This window comes from Thermobia domestica, chromosome 8 (assembly GCF_964235325.1).
Source record: "Thermobia domestica chromosome 8, izTheDome1.hap1.1, whole genome shotgun sequence".
NCBI lineage: Eukaryota > Metazoa > Arthropoda > Insecta > Zygentoma > Lepismatidae > Thermobia > Thermobia domestica.
In genome coordinates this window covers 57625920-57647236 of record NC_137461.1, presented here as the reverse complement: position 1 = coordinate 57647236, position 21317 = coordinate 57625920, and the positions used below count along the sequence as shown (strand labels likewise).

The 21317-nt window shown below is 35.1% G+C and overlaps 1 protein-coding gene across 5 annotated transcripts in view; it reads right to left on the bottom strand.

The window, feature by feature from the left end:
- GckIII (Germinal centre kinase III) overlaps nucleotides 1-21317 on the bottom strand; it is a 181088-nt gene that overhangs the window by 41826 nt on the left and 117945 nt on the right. For all 5 annotated transcript variants that reach the window (XM_081768503.1, XM_081768501.1, XM_081768502.1 and 2 more), the window contains 2 exons: nucleotides 11861-12085; nucleotides 6307-6472 (listed from right to left, as the gene is read on the bottom strand). In XM_081768503.1, coding sequence (XP_081624629.1) covers nucleotides 6307-6472; nucleotides 11861-12085 — 391 coding nt within the window. The remainder of the gene's footprint in view (nucleotides 1-6306; nucleotides 6473-11860; nucleotides 12086-21317) is intronic.

Sequence of the window (21317 nt, the reverse complement as noted above, 5' to 3'; positions counted from 1 at the left end):
GCCACAGAGTGGCTCCGATTCGGTGTTGTGAATGGGCAGAGGCAGAAAGTTAGCAGGCGAGTTAAAGTGACTCAAACAGTAACAACATTCCATGGCAACGACACAATCGTGCTTCATTCAGTCAAATGAGTGAGTAACCCATTCTCATACCCACAAAAAAGATTTTGGACGTGCGCGAAGATCGACGTATTCGGAGGGGCAGCATTGACAGACCGCACAACCACCACTTCCAACATCCGAGCAAATGTGACCCCTGGAGTGTCCACACACACTATTGGGATCCGATTACTAGAGGCAGGACTTTGGACATACACACCAATTACCCGTCTCCACTGATGCCACATCATCGCTGTACACAGCTGGCCTGGTGCCAGCAAAAGAGTACTTGGAGGGGGTGTTTCGTCGTGTTCAGTGATGAAAGCTGATTTCGTCTATATGCAAATAATGGTAGACCGCGAGTGCGACGTCGACCTCAAGAGCGTCTGCTCCAACAGTGCGTTCGTGAAAGACACAGTGGTCCAACCTCATGTGTTCTGGTGTGGAGTGCCATCAGCTACAACTCCCATTTGCCTTTAATGTTTGTGCATGGCGCACCGACAAGAGCTTCTTACGTGCAACATGTGATGGGACCTGTTCCACTGCCTTTCTTGGGACAGGAGGGCCATGTACTGTTTCAGCAAGATAATGCCCGACCACACATTGTCCGTGCAGCAGAACGTGCTCTCCAAGGTATGTCACAACTTCCCTGGCTAGCACGCTCCCCAGACTTATATCCATCCTATCGAACATCTATGAGACATCATGGATCGACAACTAGCAACTGCTCCACGTCCACCTGCAACTGTTGCTGATTTACGTAATCAGGTCGAGCAGGCATGTTAATGTACCACAAGACCGTGTTCATTATCTCTTTGATCGAATGCATGTAAGAATCCGTACCTGCATTGTTATCCATGGAGGCTATACATGAAACTAGTGTTGTAAATAGAAAAAAAACGGTTCGTATTTTTTCAGAAATCTACGTTTTTTTTAGAAAAAAAACATTGCCTCTCGTTTTTTTTCTAAATTTCGTTTTTTTTTCAAATAGTCATTTGTAATGCATCTTACGTCAGTTTAAGAATGAAATATTTTTATGTAGGTGTAATCACCGTAAAATGCAACATAAATTAAACGCTAGATACTGATACGCTACAAATATTTTACAATTTATATGAATACCATACCTATTAACAATTCGGGTTTCAGCAGTTTTCATCAATATCAACTAAGAAATAAAAGTAGAAATGAAATGTTGTTTTTTCGTGAAAGCAGGCCTTTAATAAGCACGAAAATAATGTCACGAACAGTATAAAATTCCAATAACTTGTCTAAAGGTAAAAACTAATACTAATTTGCCTAACAGTATTTTTCTAAATGTCATATATAAATAATTTGTCGACTAGATATATGATATGCAGAGCCGGCTCTACCATATATGCAGTGGCGTATTTACGATTTTGTTTCGGGAGGGGCTTTGCTAACTTTCGGGGGGGCTTTGCCTGAAAATGTGAAAATTCTGCAAGATATTTCATATACTTTACTATAGTAAGTACGATTTCGAGGGGGGGCTTAAGCCCGGAAGCCCTCCTAAATACGCCACTATATATATGCAACACGTGCATTTGCGTGGAACGACAAGCTTGGATGGTCCGGCAAAATCTGTCATAAGTATATTATTTAAATTAAATATTTCTTGTTGGAAACAGACTTCATGATGATGGTAGTTACAATTACTAAGCTGACCTTCTCTTTGAATATTACATTCATAAATTATGTTTAGGTTGCATTAGTTTAAGGCCACATGGACAATGCTAAAGCAAATGGTCGAATAAATCCGAGCACAAATTGCTTGATTGTTGTCAAATGCAAGAATTCAATTCTCGAATAGTAGTGAATATCTGTTCCATTTAGTAAGTTATCACAGTTTTGATATGAAAGTAGTCTTGTTTTTGTCAGAAGCAAGTTCCTTATCATTGAAGATAGAAATAAGTTTCTTTTTTTAAATGTTAGAAGATGTAGAAGAAAAATCAAGAAATAAAGATAAAAGAGCTAGTTGCACTGGAATTGCAAACTGAAACATTGAGATTGAAGCTCGATAGTGAATTCTATAAAAAGGATTACCATCTTTCCTATGCAGGTGTGTTTGCTTTATCTTTCACTATCATAATAGATTAACATTTAAAGAAAAAAATAGATACAACAGGATTGCATTTTTAGTAAGTATTTAAGCCTTTCTGAGTGCGACTGCACTTACCCTCACCTTTGTTGTTCATGCTGGAGTAGCATACTTAAAATAATGACTTCTAAGATTTATTCTTTCTGGAGAAAGGGGGAGGCGGCAAATTATGCCATTGCACGAGGCGACAAATTGACTAGGATCTGAATATAGGATGACTCAATTTGAAGTAATGCAGGGTGTTTCAAAATTAAAATTAGGTTTTTGACACTTTGTAGTATCTATTACAATTAACTTACAATTCTAAATATTATATCAAATGAAAGAGCAACTCAAACAGTTTTGTACGCACGCATGTGCATACGTTGTTTCTTCTGGCTGCCGTTAGAAAGAGCAAGTAGCAAAGATGGAGACTAGAGAGAAGAAAGCTTTTTGTGTTTTAATAAAGACTGAACCTGTACAGTGCAACCGTCTGTGTGAGGAATATTAAGGAGACGCTTGCAACTACGTCTTTATTGTTTACAGTTGCTACAGGTCTAAAACCTAAACTACGGTTTACGTGCCAATTTCGCAAGTGAAATATTGCTGCATAACAATGAAGATTTTCTGGATCGTGTCGTCTACAGTGATAAATCGACTTTTCACCTAAGAGCTAATGTGAACACTCATAATGTTTGCATCTGGCCGTCAGCAATTCCTCAGGAGATGGTACAATTGAAACGAAACTCCCCTAAATTGAATGTGTTTTGTGCCATATGGCGGAAAGTTTATGGGCCTTTTTCGCCTATCGACTAGATGTGTGCCGGGTGATGAATGAATTTCACATTGAACACTTGTAGCAAAGACTGTTTGAGGTGCTCTTTTACTTCATGCATTGCTTATAATTGTTCGTAAAATGTAATAAGTACTACGAAGACTTAAAACCCCAAAATTTATTTTGAAACACCCTACATTTCTCACCAACAGTGTTGGAACTAAGATGTAAAAAGGAGAAAAAATTTTCCTTATAAAGTTATTGTTTACAACGATATTATTATTAGTCGAGACTATAACTACAACAACAACACGAGTTAGTAGTCAAAAAAATGTAATCAAGTGTATACTCGGTGGTCAAGGTGGCCAAAGTGGCACACACAGGTGTGTCACTTGTTTAATCCGCTCCAGTGTGGACACTACTTAAGATATCGGGATATTATTCTTGCAAAATGTGGTTGGACTATAGTTTATCATATTAATTTCTTTTTCTTCTGGTGTCGAATTTCACCCCAGTAAAAAATTCGAGAATTTTCTAATTTCGAATTTCCTTTACTTTTTTCCCCTGTAGCTTCCTTCGTTGTAGAAAGACATCCTTAAGACTTCCCAGGTAGATACCTCTGATGGATACCTAACTGTTGACATCAATTGGACGGGCCTGCGCGTAGTGTTGCCAATTAGGGAATTTAAAATTCTCCTATATTTGGGCAAAAAATTAGAAATTTTTGTTTATAAATCCGTAGCTATACGTCCGAGTGCAAGTCAACTTACGCCAATCGAACATTTGTCCTTACTTAACAAACGAAAGTACAGATCGTTACATGGGGTAATTAGGGAACGCACGTAAAATTCGTATTTAGGTTCTAGCCCTTGATTTTTCTAGTTTTTCCTTGCCTTTCTCTTTACCGTAATATATTTTTGATAATTAGAAGCTTTGTTCCTTAAATAACGCCATAATACTTGTAGGATATATTAGTGGTGTACCAATGTTTAATTTAAGATAGTTTGCGTCTGTCTGGTTGCAGTGTTGCCAGCTACAGAATATTTTAATTCCAGATTTTAGGGGGAAATTTTGGAAAAATTATATGTTTTGACTCTATTATTTCCCTCTTGTTGGCTATATCGGAACAAACGTACCAGTATCTGGAGGTCTCGTGTTTGCTCTACACAACGCACTATAGAAAGTTTCAATAGGATAATTAGGGGAAGTACAGTTGAGGTTTACAGTGGACCTTGTTCTCTAATTGAAAAGATAACTGTGATTTTTTTTTAAGGTAGAATGAGATATTTGTTATTGACATGCTTACTTTATTAGATATGTCACAAAACTTGTAGGATATATTAGAGGAATACCAAAGCTTATTTTAAGATAGTTTGTGTGTGTCTGATAGTAGTGTTGCTAGCTACAAAAAAATTAATTCCAGATTTTAGGGGCAAATTTTGGGAAAAATTCCCTTTTTTATTTCTATTATTTCCTTCTTGTTGGCTACATTCTAACAAATGTACCAGTGTCTAACAGCCTCATCCTTAGCCTACACAGCGCACCATAAAAAGATTCACTAGAATAATTAGGGGAAGTACAGTTGAGGTTTACGGTGTATAATAAACCATGTTCTGGAAATTGTAAGAAAATGGTGAATTTCTGAGGTAGAATGAGAGTTGTTTTTTTTAATTTCATGTTTACTTTGTTATATATCGCCATGATACTTGTAGGATATATTCTTCGAGTACTACGGTTTATTTTCAGATAGCTTTCGTCTGTCTGATGGCAGCGTTTCCAGCCAAAACAATTAATTCCCGCTATTAGGTGAAAAATTCGGAAAATTTCCCTTTTCCCCTCTATTATTACCCTCTTACTGGCTACATTGAAACAAACGTACCACTACCTGAAAGCTTCCTCTTTGCTCTACAGAACGCACCATAAAAAGTTTCAATAGGATAATTAGAGAAGCTGTACCCCGGCATATTTGATTTTTGCCTCTGAGGCGTAAAAAGTGTCAAAATTTCATGTGTATGACAGAATTTTTTTTTTCCCTCTTTGAATGGAAGCCAGCGACTTCAGGATTTCACTGTACCTTGTAAACACATCAAAGATTTGTTTAGGTGACTTGAACCCATATAGCAGCAGTGGTGCTAGATACAAAAAATTTTTGAAATTCGGTTAGGGATTTTTTTGTAAATTTTCACCCCTACATTTCCCTCAATAATTTCCCACCCGTTGGTAACACTGCAATGCAACTTACACCAAAAATAGCCACATCCATTTTCTTAAAAACAAGGCCTTAACCATATCAATCGAATGAATAGTTTTTGAGCAATAAGTCAGTAACTGGAAATGTAGGAAAACGCCAAAAATGACCTGGGACCGAAAGGAATAATCACACAATTTTGCTCGTATAGGTTCAAAGAAACAAACGATTTGTAAGTTACGAGGGCTTCGACTCAAGTTCTGTTGATTATTTCAATAATCTGCAACATAAATCAATAAATAATAGTTGCCAGAAAAAAAAACAGATTTTTGAAAAAAAAAAACATGAAAAAGAACGATGTTTTTTATTGAAAAAAACTTCACAGAAAAAAAACCGTTTTTTTACAACACTACATGAAACTAATGTGGGGGTGGCAGTGTAATGGTATACGTGTCATTCCCATACCACGGTACATACGGAGCTCATGTTATAATTATTTCATATCCTTACTATGTACTGTCTATGGAATAAATGTGGTTCCGATTGGACAACAATTTCATGGTGTTGTGGTTTTATTTTCTGGCAGTGTATATCATTATTAATAAAGTATCATATGCGACAATTATTTTGAAATGCTGCATATTTTCACAGTTATAGTGAATATACTATGATGAAATTACCCGAGTTATAAGCTAATTTCTATTAACTTGGCTTGCTTTCACGCCAAAATAATTTAAGCAATGAACGATTATAGTTAAGAATTCTATTTTATTCTAATTGACAACATATTTTTGGAAAGGGCTCTTATTTTTCTCTAGTTTTGAGTACATAAAAGAAATATAATTCGACCACAAAATACTACACAACGAATTTCATGTATGAGAAACGGATTTAACTAAAAAAGAAAAAAATAAGATTAGTATTTTTATTACGTTGAAAAATTCTAATTTAATTAAATGTGATAATCTTACTTCATATAATTTACGATACGATTCTTTCAAAATGTGAGAAATGAGAAGTTTCTCTTAACTAGACAATTAGACTTAATTTAATATACAACTGATACATTATTATTAATTCTTGTGATATACATCCCTAGTATTATCACCAAAAGCTTCGTTTGAAACTTACAAAACAAGAAAAACATACCTTTTATATCTCTATGTAATTTTCTTTCACTATGTAAATAGTCTAAACCTTTAAGAACTTCTCTCAGAATTATGGCTATGTGCATTTCTTCAAAACTGCCGGCCTTCATAAGATCTAATGCAGAGCCTCCGCCTAAGTACTCCATAATAATCCATAATTTCGTGCCCTGAAGAAAGAGGGGAAAAAGTTCGAAATGAAACATATAGCTAAAAATCATTATTATTCTAAATAAATTAAGTAAAGTCCTACATAACATACATAAAAATACTTTTGCTCACTTAAACACAGAAAGAATGGCGTTATTAGAGACGAGTAGGACGCAGATTTATATGCACGAAAAAACCTGAAAACATACACTAAAAATTTTGGAAATACGCCATATAAATAAAATATGTATTTAAGAAATAGATTATTAATTTTATATTGACTTGATTACAAATTTTACTGTGTAGGATGAGTTTCAGAAGTACACTACTAGAAGCTTTTTAATATTTTCTGGTGTCAAACTTCGTCTATTATCTGTGAAAATTAAATTTATAAGCAGAAAATGACCTTTCACCATAAACTAAAAAACAGGAAATTATTTTACAAAGAAAATTCGAAACATACATCTAGCTAAGATTTACTGATCTCATATATGTACTGATTAACTGACTCGATCTTTCTTAATCTTGGATTTGAGCTAAGCAGCTTTCTCAACTTCTCTTTATTTTTATTTACCTATTTATTTTGTTCAGTTTCACGTGGAGTAGAACCTGAGTTGTTTTCTTAACAAGTTCGAGTGACTCGTATACTGTGTTGAAAACAGATTTAATAATAATAATAAAAAATAATATGGTTTTCTTTGGTTATAACAACTTGGATATAGACATGTTAATAAAACATGGATATAGAAGTTAATAAAACTTTTTAATTGTAAAAAAATCACCAAGTTCTTAATAAAACTTTTTAATTGTAAAAAAATCACCAAGTTCTTAATGTAAAGTTAAAAAACTGATAAAATTTGGCAATATAATGGAATTCAGGCTGACAGAAAGAGGAAGAAACGAAAAAATCACGGAGGAAGCCAAGAAGTCACGAGAGAATTTAAGTTAGCCATGTGGAAAGGAAGAAACATCGGACATTGGGTGAGAGGTTTCCACATTTACCTATAAATTCAACTACTTCCTCTAATAAAAAAACTCAACTAAAAAAAAAAAAAAAAAAATCTAAGCTATCGTAGTTAGTTTCCCGGCAAAAATCATATTAGTAACTTGTAACTTAAATAAAATTGTAACTAAGAATCTTGAGGTAAATTAGGGTTCTTTTACTTTACTTCTATAAAAAAAAAAATAAAAAAAATAAAACCTACCTCTCATGCTCTAATGCAACAACGTAAAATACAGTTTATAAAATCATCTGCCATACCTAACTCTAAATATTTAATTAACCATTTTTATTAATCAATATGGATGCACTTTGAGTTTTCAGAAACTTAACTGTTTCAACCATCGATACAGTGTATACGAATGCAGTTAATGTTACAAAAGAGGTATTTCAAAGGACAGGAGAAATTATTTCTAAAGAAATATCAAATGGACATGAAAATACAGATTTAATACGTTAAGAATACTAAAACAATTGGTAACTTTAAATATACCTAAAAATATGTATAAATGCATTTAAAAAAAATTCAGACCCTGGTGATAAGTGTGCAAGAAACGTTATTACTCAAATTATCATTAAAGAAATTTTACACATATGTGTCAAATCATTGCACTAACATCTTAATATAAACTTCTATCAAAAGAAAACTAGTTCATTACTATCTATTGAATCAAAATAGTTAATTATTTGTTTCTCTACAGGAATGCAGATTTTGTTTTTAAAGCTTCTTCACAAAATGAATAAAGTTCTACTTCATTCCATCAGAAACGAACGCATTCCATGACTTCGTTCCCATAAAGTGAACAATATGATTCTCTCAGCATCCCTTGCCAAGTAAAGTGTGATTATTATTATTATTATTATTATTATTATTATTATTATCATCATCATTATCATTGTTGTTCTTTTGTTAACAAGGTTGAGAAGTTCAGGGGCTCTAGTTCCTTACTAACCGCTTACTATAGTTACTTTAAACGATGCACCACTTTTGAAATAACACTTTGGGCGTTGATCACTTTTGCCAGTGTTAGTGAAGTTATATTTCCGTAACGATCCCTACGACGGTGCCTTCGCTGTGTATTCTGTCGCAAAATGACGTTCTATAAGATGGTGTTGTAATGTCGGTTGATACCACTCCTCAATGTGTCAGCAGAAATTACGTTATGAGGGTGATTATACTTCATGTTCAACTTTGTAGCTTTCTCTGCGATTCTTGGCCTCAGGACAATTAAAACCCCGTGTCACTGTTTGCTTTTCTGCGATTGTTGGCCAACTAAAAATCTGTGTGTCCCATCCGATGAGGCATCACTTGGACGTGGCGAATGGGTATTACACTAAGAGTGTTCCAACTACTAAGTGACTTGGATACGAACGAATGCACGAAGCGAACAAGTTGTAAGAGTATCGTTGGATATTAGAAGCGATTAGACGCCGAGAGATGGACAGTGAGCTGCTTATTAATAAAATGTTTGTAAGATCGACGATGTGGCAGTCAAAACACAAGTTACATAGCAGCAGAGGCAGGGGCGGATCTAGAAGGTAACACCTGTGGGGCCAGCCAGAACTCAAGACTATGACAGGTATATCTTGAGTTTACTATAAACTTTCAGAAATATATAATAATAGCTTCAATTAATTTTGTCACTCAAAAAAATGGGGAGGTTAGGTTCCCCGCCCTAGATCCGTCACTGAGCAGAGGTGTCATTGAGCAAATGTGAGAAGTATTTTCAAAATACAGTATACAGCTTATTGCACGTACATTTGGAATATTGAAACTATCTCAGAAATTCAGTTTCATAAACATATGGTTTGAATTGTAATGATATTCATTTATTTATTTTATACTAGCTGAAATACCCATTCTTCGCATGGGTCAGATAAAATATCTATGTAAACAAACTGAACATCGAAAAGAAAAATCGGTCATTTTCTACTACTTTTACACATCCCGGTAAACGCCCCCTCAGATCCCCTGGTTTAAATTTTAAAAAAAAAACCGCCTCTGCTCCCAGTCGATGGGGGCTGTATTCGGAAGTCAACGCCTATGGGAGTATCACCATTCACCTCAGCTACAGCGAAAACTATGAATGTGACACTAATATCGGTCATTTTGGATTATTTTTACATGTCACGGTAACCCCCGGCCCGCATACAATGATAGCTGAATTTGAAAGTCATCGCTAATGGAAGTGTTATCACTGATCTCAGCGACCGCGAAAACTATGGATTTGACCCTAATATCGGTCATTTTGGATTATTTTTACATGTCTCAGTATTTCTCCCACTCCCGGTGAACCCGGCCCGCAGTCGAATTGGGTGAATTTGGAAGTTAATGCAATCGGAGTTTCACCATTGATCTCAGCTACCGCGAAAACTATGAATTCGACACTAATATACGTCATTTAATATTTTTACATGTCCCGGTAAACGCCCCTTCCCCCCGAGAGCCCTTGGTCCGAATTTTGAGGGGCAAAAATACCTTCATCTTGGTCTGGGGCTCGGACCAAGGTACCCGTGACAAAAATGTGGTAACTCTTGGTCCACTTGTCTGGTCCCCAGGCCGCACACAGACAGACATTTTATTTATTTATTAGATTTATTGTACGTTTTGTATACTTAAAACCTAACATACCTCAACAAATCACAATTTAATGCTGAAAAGTGGAGAACTACGCAGCTTCGATTTGCGTTCTGTTTGTTCATCAAGCTCTCACATTCGCGTTTACTTTTGTCTCGTCGCTTCGCTTCGTGTTCTGTGTGTTCGTAACAGTGGCGGATCCAGAGTGGGAACGGCCAATGCCCCCCAGAAGAGGAAACTTTCTTATTTTATATGTATATATATATATATATATATATATATATATATATATATATATATATATATATATATATATATATATAATAAAAACCCATTCCAGAGTTTGGAGCTCTTAAAAGTAGCTTTAAGTAGCAGTATTACAACCCACCGCCCCCCTTCCCAGAAGTCCGTCCTGGATCCGCCCCAGGTTCGTAACCTCACTTTCTATACGTATCAACGACGTATATATTGTCTATTTTCATTGTAATACTTCTTGAGCTCTCGACCAAGTGCTTTTTCCTAATAGTGTTGTTACCCTTGAATACATGTATTTTGTTCTTCAAACGGTTTGTTGCTCATTTATTGTCTTTTGATGCTGCTTTCTGAAGTTCAATATTTAATGTTGAAAACGATCAGTACGACATGTTTTGAACCTCATTATTGCGTACAAAGCCTTGCCTCCCCATATTTTGTTCAGCAGTACCAAAGGACACCAAATATATAATATCGTGACAGAGTGATTTTTTTTTTTTTTTCAATATAATGTTATTCAGGATTTGCAACTCTGTCATCTCTGTGTCACTGACGTTTCATGTATTCGTTGCACAAATTGTATACACAGCCCTTTGCTGTAATATATTATCACTGTTGTGCGCATCGAAAGTCAACAGTGCGTCGCAGTTTACCAAACATTGTTAGTGTCTATCAAGTCTAGGAGGTTCAGGTGGGCAGGTCATGTAGCCAGAATGGAAAAAGTTAGAACGTTTTCAAAGTTTTTGGTGGAAATCCAGCCGGAAAACGTCCACTAGGAAGACTCTAGCAGATGCGGCGATAATATTAAGATATATCTTGCAGAAAAAAGGAGAACAAAGTAGAAACTGGATCCAGTTGGCTAAGATATAAGTAAGAGGAGAGCTTATGTGAATGCGGCATTGCCCCTTCTGATTCAACAGACCGTATAGTTAGTTACAGTGCGTCGCAATGGGCAATTCTGTATCTCGAAAACGACGTCGCAGTTGCGCAAATGGTATTGAGAAAACTTTAATCAGTTTAGTTCAACGAATCTCCCCACAAGTTGTGTAACGTGTTGTCTGGGACACCCTGTAAATATGAGTGTAGGTGTATGAGAGAGAGAGAAAATGAAATGTATACAAATACAAAAGTAAAATTACACCATGAAGTAAGTGGCTGTTTAATAATAATAATAATAATAATAATAATAATAATAATAATAATAATAATAATAATAATAATAATAATAATAATAATAATAATAATAATAATAATAAAACGAAAAATTTAACTCGTTGTAATGCTGTTGCAACACTAATATTTTAGTTTGGAAAAAATAATAAAAAACAATATTGGAATGAGTCATTTTGACTCATTCCGTCCTTCCAACGTTAACGAACATGAACGAATGGTTTCCCAATGTAATGTAACAGAAAAGGAAGTTAATTACTAATTGAATTACTTCTTTCGCTTTGCTATCAGCACAACAGTAATTCAATGAAATTTTTTGCATTTCCATTTACATAATATCTGTTGATACAAGCACGCTGCCTATACATACTAAAATAAATCTTTCAGAAATTAGTAGTAGAAACATACCTTGAGGTAGGAGCCATAGTATTTGGTGACGAATGGACTATCACACTGAGACAAAACCATTATTTCCTGTTGAATATCTTCAATCTCGTCTTCAGCTTCCTCCAAATCGATTATTTTAATTGCCACAACCTGCTGCGTTCTGTTGTCTATTCCTTTGAATACTTCACCAAACGAGCCCTTTCCGATTCGTTCTTGTTTTGTGAAGATCAATTCCGGATCCACTTTCTGCAAGAAGAAAAGAAATGTAAAGTCAATTACAACGTAAGTTTCTGTTGCTCAAAAAGTAAAGATTAATTAATACAAAATTAAATATTTCAGGAATACACTAAAACAAAACTCGATAATAATATTTAACAAGATCAGAGTGTAGCGTTAATTAGGTAGGTGTTTGGAGTTCTTTTCAGCATGTGGACTTAGTTTAACATGGGATCCGAACCACGTGAGCACTTCCGGTCTCTTGCACCGAAGGCACGTACGTTTACCATAAAGGAACAACGGAGGTCGAAACAATTTGAGAATGTGACTCTAAACATTCTGACATCGTCAAGATGCAAGTGGCGTGAAAAGAGCATCTCAAAGAGACTTAAGAGTGATTCTCGTAACAGAAGTGGAAGTACGGTAACAATACCACATTAATAATATAATTATAAGCTAAATATTTCGAAGACATTACCCTAATTTATTGGAATGGACTCCACAACATATATATTTTTAGTCTGACAGCCAACACATCAGGCACAATCGTTACACTTCAACCCTCAAAGACCATTTACAGAGCTATTTCATAATAATAATAATAATAATAATAATAATAATAATAATAATAATAATAATAATAATAATAATAATAATAATAATAATAATAAAAAATCCCACATGTTGCACTCTGCCGATTTACGGGGCGCATCCAGAAAGTAAGTTTCCCTAGGGCGGTAAACAAAGACACAGCGACCCTGAAAGATTTATTGCCACAGGTACAGCACAGGTGACACTACTTTTCAATATATTCACCACCGGAATTCAGCCACTTATCATGCCGTGGGATCAACTTTTGTATTTCGATGTCGTACAAGTCAGTCTACTGGGAATGCAGCAAGTGTATGACACCCATATGCAATTGTTCAGCACTATCAAAATGCTTACCGGGCAGAAATGAAATGAAATATTTCAGTTTAACGTCCGGTTATGACCTTTAGGCTAAGGGGGGCGGTAATTAAGGCAAGTGAATGATAATGGAAGAATTGGTGGAATGAGAAAGTGGGAGGAAATCGGAGCACTCCGAGAAAAAAACACCCCCAGGGACCCTACGCACCAGAGGTAAGCGCTCTACCACTGAGCCACCGTGAGGAGTAAGGTGTAAGACGACATGAAAAGAGTTTGGAGGAAGATCTTGGCTATACAGTGGGTGACAATCGAGGTTTTGCAATCGTTCTACTAAGCCGTGTTAGACTTATAGGAAATTAAGTATTCCGCTTAGGGTAGTGATGAGCAAATGCAAGACCAAGACCGGGGTGGTCTTGGTCTTGCATACAAGAGTCTTGCAAGTCTTGCATTTAAGAAATCTCAAGCTTTTCATAGGTAAATTTTACTATGGATATAAGGGATAATAAACTCTACAATGCGCCAATAGTAACGGAAATACAATGCATGTTTCTAAATGAAGTATAATTTAACTTCGTGTAAGTATGATGATAGTGTACAACATAGGTGATGACCTTTATTTTTTTTAATGGGTGCCCACGCTTCACTATTTATAAGATATGTCTAAATCACAACGTTTCGTAATATGCTTATATTTTTTAACAGATCCAACACTCCACTGGTTCCCAAACTGAAGAGGCTACCGCTGAGAAGCATGAAAGAAAATCAAGACGGCGCAGATTATTGCAATACCATGAATTGCAAAATTATTTTTACACTCTAAGGGCGTCAGATTTTTCTTTTCAACCACGATTAGCTAATCCTTGTATTAAACAAACTTCCAATTAAATATTAAGATTTTGTTTTACTGATTCCAATATGCACTCTATGGGACATAAACATGGACATTACGCAAAAGCGATTTACAAAATTGCAGGCTTTTGAAATGTGGGCATGGAGAAAAAAAGGAGAGAATTAGCTGTGTTGAACGTAAAACGAATGAGGTGTTAGAAATATTAGCAGTAGGGGAAAAAAGAAGAATTTTAGATACTGTTAAGAGGAGGAAGAGGAACTGGTTAGCATATGGCTAAGGAGGAACTGTATTATGAGGGACGTGCTAGAGGGTATTGTGGAAGGAAAGAGCGGGAGGGAGCGAAGGAGACTGTAGTTGAAGGAAGGTATTAAAACAGAAAATTGCTACGTCAAGACGAAGAGACTAGCTGAGGAAAACTCAACGTCGAACCTTCTCAGTTGCAGCAAGTACCCTGCTAATAATGGCAGAATAGCTATCATGAAGATGATGATATGTTTAGCAATACTGACCAAAAAAGAGAGAGAAAATTAAAATAATTATTATAATCAAATCTCTTAATATTTTAGAATAATTCGAGTGAAAACTGAAAATGACTCAACTGTCTTATGTCTTGTATAAATTCAATTTATATGAATTCTTTCGACCTGTACTAGAAATAAAAAATAACGGCATCAGAAGTCTCTCTGTTCGTCTCAGACCCCGAAAACTATGGATTCGGCATTAATATCGGTCATTTCAATAAACTTATATATATATATATATATATATATCCTCGTGCAAGGCACGGCATCGGAAGTGTCATTGTTCATCCCAATAACCTTGAAAACCATGAGTTCGACATTGATAATAGCCATTTTGGATAATTTTTATATATTTCCTTCCTCCCCTAAGTTGCGGTGCTAAATTTGCATTTAAACTGGATAGGGAGTATCACTGTTCACCTTAGCAAGGCCGAAAACTATGGATTCGACACTAATATTTGATCATTTTTGATCATTATTATGTATCTACTCTCCCCCAAGTTACGAGGTTGAATTTGGTCGAATGCGGTATCGAAAGGTCAGTATTCAACTCAGCGACCTCGAAAACTAGATCTCTTCCTTTCCCTCCGCCAAGGTACAGGGCTGAATTTGAATTTAAACAGCTTCGGAAGTGTCACGGTTTAGCTCAGCGACCCCCAAAACTATAGATTCCATTTTAATATGTCATTTTCGATCATGTTTAAATATCTTTCTCCTCCCCCTCCCCTAAACTGCACCGTCAAAGTGATATGACAGAAACCATCTCAGGTCCGATCCTCATCTATGTTGAAAATGAGATCAAGTTCAGTCGAGTGGTTCAAGAGTTATTAAATTTTATTTATTTTTATGCATTTTCCATCCCCTAAGTTTTACTGTCAAAGTGATTTGATAAAAACCACCACAAATCCGAACATCATCTATTTTGAAAATTTGATTGAGATCGATCGGCTGGATCAAGAGTGATGAAGTTACAATGACAGTCACTTTAATTTTTAGTTTTTTTTTTTTTTTACATATACCTCCCCCCTCTCCCTCCACTAAGTTGCACCATCGAAGTAAAATTATAAAAATCGCTCCCAGGCTTGAACTTCATCTATGTTGAACATTTGATCAAGATCGGTCAGGTGTTTCAAAAGTTAAGTTTTATTTTATATATATACACATCCCCTCACCTTCTTCTCCCCTACGTTCTACCATCAAAATGAAACAAACTCTATAAAAAAACTTTCCAGGACCGAACCTCATACATGTTTAAAATTTGATTAAGATCGGTTCAAGAGTTATTGGTCACTTTTATTTTTATTTATATTGATTTTTGTACATCTCCCCCCGTCCTCCTCCCCTACGTTGCTCCGTCAAAGTGAACTGACAGATAATATTCCAGGCTTGAACCTCATCCATGTTAAAAAATAATCGAGATTGGTCGTTTGTTTCAAGAGTTATTAAGTTTTATTTATTATTTTATAACTCCTCTTTCTCCCCTCCCCTAAGTTTTACCGTCAAAGTGAAATGATGAAAACACTCCCAGGCCCAAAACTCATCTATGTTGAAAATTTGATCGAGATCGGTCGGGTGGTTCAAGAGATTAGTATTCACAAAAATAGTCACTTTCAATTTTATAATATAGATTTATTGTTGTAGTATAATGTTATATCGCTCAATCCTCGATGTGCCATATACCTAAGGAATTAATAAACAGTTATTTAATGAACCAATACAAATTCCGATAAATACCAATGCAAATTCTCTCAGGTAGTAACGAGTTATTGCTGATATGCTCGGAAGGCGACGTGCTTGGTGCTGAATTAACACACAAGTAACACGCTGAAGTGATAGTCATTTTATGTTGTTTCAACACCTCATTTTTTACCGTGTACTGAGAACACATTCACTCCAGCAGCATTTTTACTGAAGCCAAGAAATCCATCTCCTCCTTTTTTACATTCTACATAAAAAAAAAAAATCAAGTAGTGTCGGTACTTGTGCAAGACTCTTGGTCTTGGTCTTAGTCTTGCATGCAAGACTCTTGCGCGCTCATCACTAGCTTAGGGGTAAAAACAGTCAAGAATAAAGATTAAATAAAATCAATCCCAAGTTAAAAGATAGTCTATATCAAATAAACTCATAAAATTATTTTCTACTATAACTTTCGCACACATCGGTGTTCTAATATTATTTTGTATCTACCAGATAAAACATGGAATATTCTTCCTTGAAATGGAGTAAAATTCTCTAAACCCAAAATTTCAATCCTCAATTGATTTTACTTCACAGGTAGCAGACGATATGGTTTACATTTGATTCAAAAATTCCACGCTATATACAGAATCAAAATTTTACATATGAGAAGAATGCTCTTGTTGCGTTATTAGCAAGTGAGCTACACTCTAATGTTTCAGCCAGAGGTGGCTTCTAGTCACGTAAAATGGTGCTTCAAAATACATACTGATATTATTATTATTATTATTATTATTATTATTATTTTATTATACTAAAGTATATTTAACTATTTATATCGTCAATATGTTTTGTAAATATAACGTTCAGCATATTTTAAATCACGACTTGATGGAGAACGGTATTTAAATTATTTTCCGAGAATTTTATTATCAATATATCAATTTTATTATCAAAACAAACTACTATCGGCATCATTTACCGTATTTTACGGACTAAAAAAGACGCATTTTTTTCTTCGAAAAATTACGTCCAAAATTCAGATGCATCTTATACTCGAAATTAATATAAAAATGTCCCGTGTTTGATTTAAAATTCCCGCGAGTCTTAAAAATGGTCATCCCGCGTGAAACCTATGGCAGTGAAAACGATCTTAAGTATGAAGAGAACAACAATGACGACGAAGAGAAAGAAAGTTCAGATAACGATTTTCAGGGATTTTAAAGGTCACTTCGGTTTTAAAAACTAAGATTTTTTAAAGTCTGACTTTGCAATCTAATAATACAAATGGTAAAAATGTTACGGTATTTTAAAAAAAAATGTTTAAAAATTAAGGTGGGTCTTATAGTCCGTAAAATACGATAATTCCAATTTTAGACACTGAAAGTTCCATTACGAATTTTTGTAACTTTCAGTTTTAAACAACTTAGTTCGTACAAATAAGCACAAATTCATAAATTCGCATACAATGCCAGATCGTACAAATAAGATGCTTGAAAAATGTCCTAGTGATCATACATTCTTTTTCACTTTGTGATTTCTTACCCAACCCCTGAAACCGACAAGCACCACCACAGCTGGAATATTTGCAGAGACCTTCAAAAGACAATATACAGGAAGTGAAAATGTCCTTTCTCAACTTTAAAAAGAAAAAAATGCCACGCCTACAAGTTTCAATCACTCCCTCCTCCCGGCTCCTATAATGATAAATATTCTGACAGGAAAATTTAAAACAACTGTTTCAAAACTAATGCTAATATTTTATATCAATGAAATTCATACGTAGATGTTTGCTGTAAATTAATTCAACGGATTTCTTGTTTAGTTTTACTCAAAAGCTTTAACATCTACTATCAGTTTTATATGTCAGTTCTTCGCTTTGAATGGAGATATAGCAAAAGCGGTGGCCCTGACGTGCGGTAAGAAAGAAAGAAAAAGTAAGATAGATATACACTGTAAAATGGTTTTTCACGAAGGTCAATACCAACTTTCCAGCATGGAATCTTCTAATTATTTAGTGAACACAAAGTATTTCAATTATCGCACAGAAAACTTACGTTCAAAAGTAGTGCAAGGATGAGATATTTATCTTAAAATATTGTATGTTAGACATGCCGCAACATCCTTCCACTGCCCCTTTCTTAAACAGTGGCGACAAAAGAACCTGTTAGCATACAGGTTTATAATATAATGGCGCTTGAGAAATACTCCACTATAACTGTAACCGAAGAATGGAATGCACAGCACGCTTTACTGACCTCTATTACTGAGAATGAGGAACTGATGCCGCACGGAATGAAAAGGACAAACATATAACAAAAAACAAGCAAGAGTGTTCTTTAAACAATCTATCATAATTAATTGAATAGAAGCGTATGTTCAAATAATGATCGTAAATGGAAACATGTATTTATTATTGTTTTTTTTTTTTTTTTTAAAGGAAGTGCTTCTTTGCTTGCGTATGAACGAGAAAATAAATGTCAAGTAGTGCTAATATGTTAAACAAGTAGGCATTTTTATTGCATTATATATATATATATATATATATATATATATATATATATATATCGGGTGTTCTGAAAATGGCGCCAACGGACCACAGTGCACTATTCTACACGTTGATATGGCCCCCGGGGTCTCTTTCAGCTGCTAAAGGGAATCAAAATTTTACAACTGGCAACGCTGCAGATTAACTTGCAGGCATTAGCATTACTCTACGAATACAACGAACAGTTGAATTGATTTCAATCAATATCGACTTTAGCTGCCATCTGGAAACAATCGATATAACTATTTGATAGATTGGTCGAACTAATCTATGATTCTTTATTTGCGATTTTGCCACATAGTGCAATTTATGTCTCCAGACGAGAACTCGAAAGGTATACAAATATTATATATATATATATATATATATATATATATATATATATATATATATATATATATATAGCTTTATTTTGACTTGTAGAAATACTCTGTGGTCCGCGGGCGCCATTTTTAGAACACCTAATATATATTTCAAAGTATAAAAATGAGCAATGCTATATCTAGCACACGTCATTTTATTAACATAGTGGCATTCAGAGGCGGTTATCAGACACTCTTGTCAGTATACAAGTGTCAGGAATGTCTGATGAAACCAAATGAATAGTTGGCGAAACTTAATTTAATTTTTTTTTTTTTTTTAACAATAAACCTGTTGTTTTGCTCAGTCTGTAGCTTAAATTAGATTTAAGTCTACTGAAAGCAAAGCCTGTACAATGGAAAATATTACAGTTGGTGTAGCTCCAATGCTGAAAAGGAGCAAACACAAATGAAAGGACAGGAGGAAGACAGAGGTATCTAAGAGACAGCAGGTGTGGTTCCTGAAGATTACGATGTTCAAACAAGGTAAGAGGGAAGGATTTCATACTGCTACACACGTACGCTTTGACCACTTAGCAAACAACCGAAGAAAATGAACAAAATTATAAAGCAGAAGAGACTGCAGACAGAAAGAGCAGTGTATGAATAATTGTAATGTGAGATTTTAATCTTGTAGAAGAAGGAAGACAGAGTGTGTCATGTGTGAACGAACGAATAAACTTGGGTGAACGAAATGAGCGAAACTGGCCCAATTTTCGCAGACAGTACTACTAACTGGAAACATTCACCCAACACAAGAAGAGGATATAAATGGAAATATTTAGTAAAAGAACGAAGAAACATTATGTTATGAGTTAGGGAAGATATTATATTGTTATTTTAATAAATGAAAAACTTCCTAAGGTAAACATGTTTTGGACCATTACTTAGATATTATATTATTATTGTTATTACTTTATTTTAATAAATGCGAAAATTTCCTGAGGCAAACAACTTCTTTCGGATCATTATTTTCTGTTAGCCGATGTGGACGTCCCCATGAAAAATGAAACCAGAATAGCAGGGAACAAGAAGTTATTATTATTATTTTTTTTTAAGAGCAGGTGAAACTTTGGCTGGTTGGAAATTTCAAGCCCATTTCAGTATCGATGTTATATGAGATGGGCTTTCAGCTTAATATGGAGATCTGAACTATATGAAGTTCATCGGCAATCGAACCTGGGACTTCTGCGTCGATGATTCGTAGGAAAATGCGAAGTCGAATGTTTAGACTCGATCAAATCAAAACGATTACAAATTATATTAAGCAACGAAAATATATACGCTTTGCACGCGCTAAGATGCAGTAGTGGTAGTATGGTGCCGCGAACTTCCATGTAATAGTAGGAGTATAATTCACAACCATCAGTTACGAAAAAGATGAAAAAATCATGGAAAGGAATGTCTGGAAACATGATGGCGTCGAGAAAGAAAAATGATGCATAAGAAATTAAATAACGAATTAAGGGAAGGATTCTAGAAAAGAAAATGTGAGGTCAGAAGTATTAGCAAGTGTATAGGAATATGAGGAAATGGACAAAGTGAAATCAATGGAACCTTTGAAAAAGTAAAAGAGCATACAGATGACAGTAGGAGAAAAAACAGAATTAGCAAAAACATGTGGATGAGGAAAATGTAGAAACGTTTCCACATTTCCCTCACCCTAAAGTATATTGCATTGTGTGGGTATTATTATTAGTAAATAATTTATTGATGATAACACATATTTGAATCATACAAGTACTGTATATGTTAGATACTTTTTATTCATGGCCTAACCGAGCGGTAGGGCAGAGGGGTAATGCAAAGGGGTAAAGAAGCAAAGTGGAAACTAGCAAAGAGGCGGAAAAAAGGCAAATAATTGTCTCCACGATTTTTATTACAGGATACCAGCGTACCGAGTCTCTTCAGAAGATCCCAGCGTACCGAGCACCTCTTCAAAATTTTGTGTTACCATATGAAATCATGAAAATATCCCCTGTGAAGAGGAAGACTTCGAATAGAGGTCGTAAGCCGAGTTCTTGCGCTGTTTTCACATCGTCTTCGTACAAAAAACAGCTCGAAGAATCCTTCTCTAAGAGTACGACTAGACCTAAACAGAAGCCGCTTGCAGCCGGTAAGGAAACTACAAAAATGCCCAAAGTTCCTCCTCCAATTAAAAAAATAAAAACTGCAGTTTATCTTCCAGTTGGAGTAGAAGAGCCAACCGGACAAGACGCCCTGTTCATATTTTATGGGAATCCATTTTCTAAAGATATGCGTGGTGAACTGTGGATCCAATGTCAATTATGTGAGGAATGGAGTCACTCGGAGTGTGCCTGTGTGGAAACAGACATTTATATTTACGATTTCTGCAAATAGGACTTACCTACATAATATCTTTGTCTGTTGACAACAA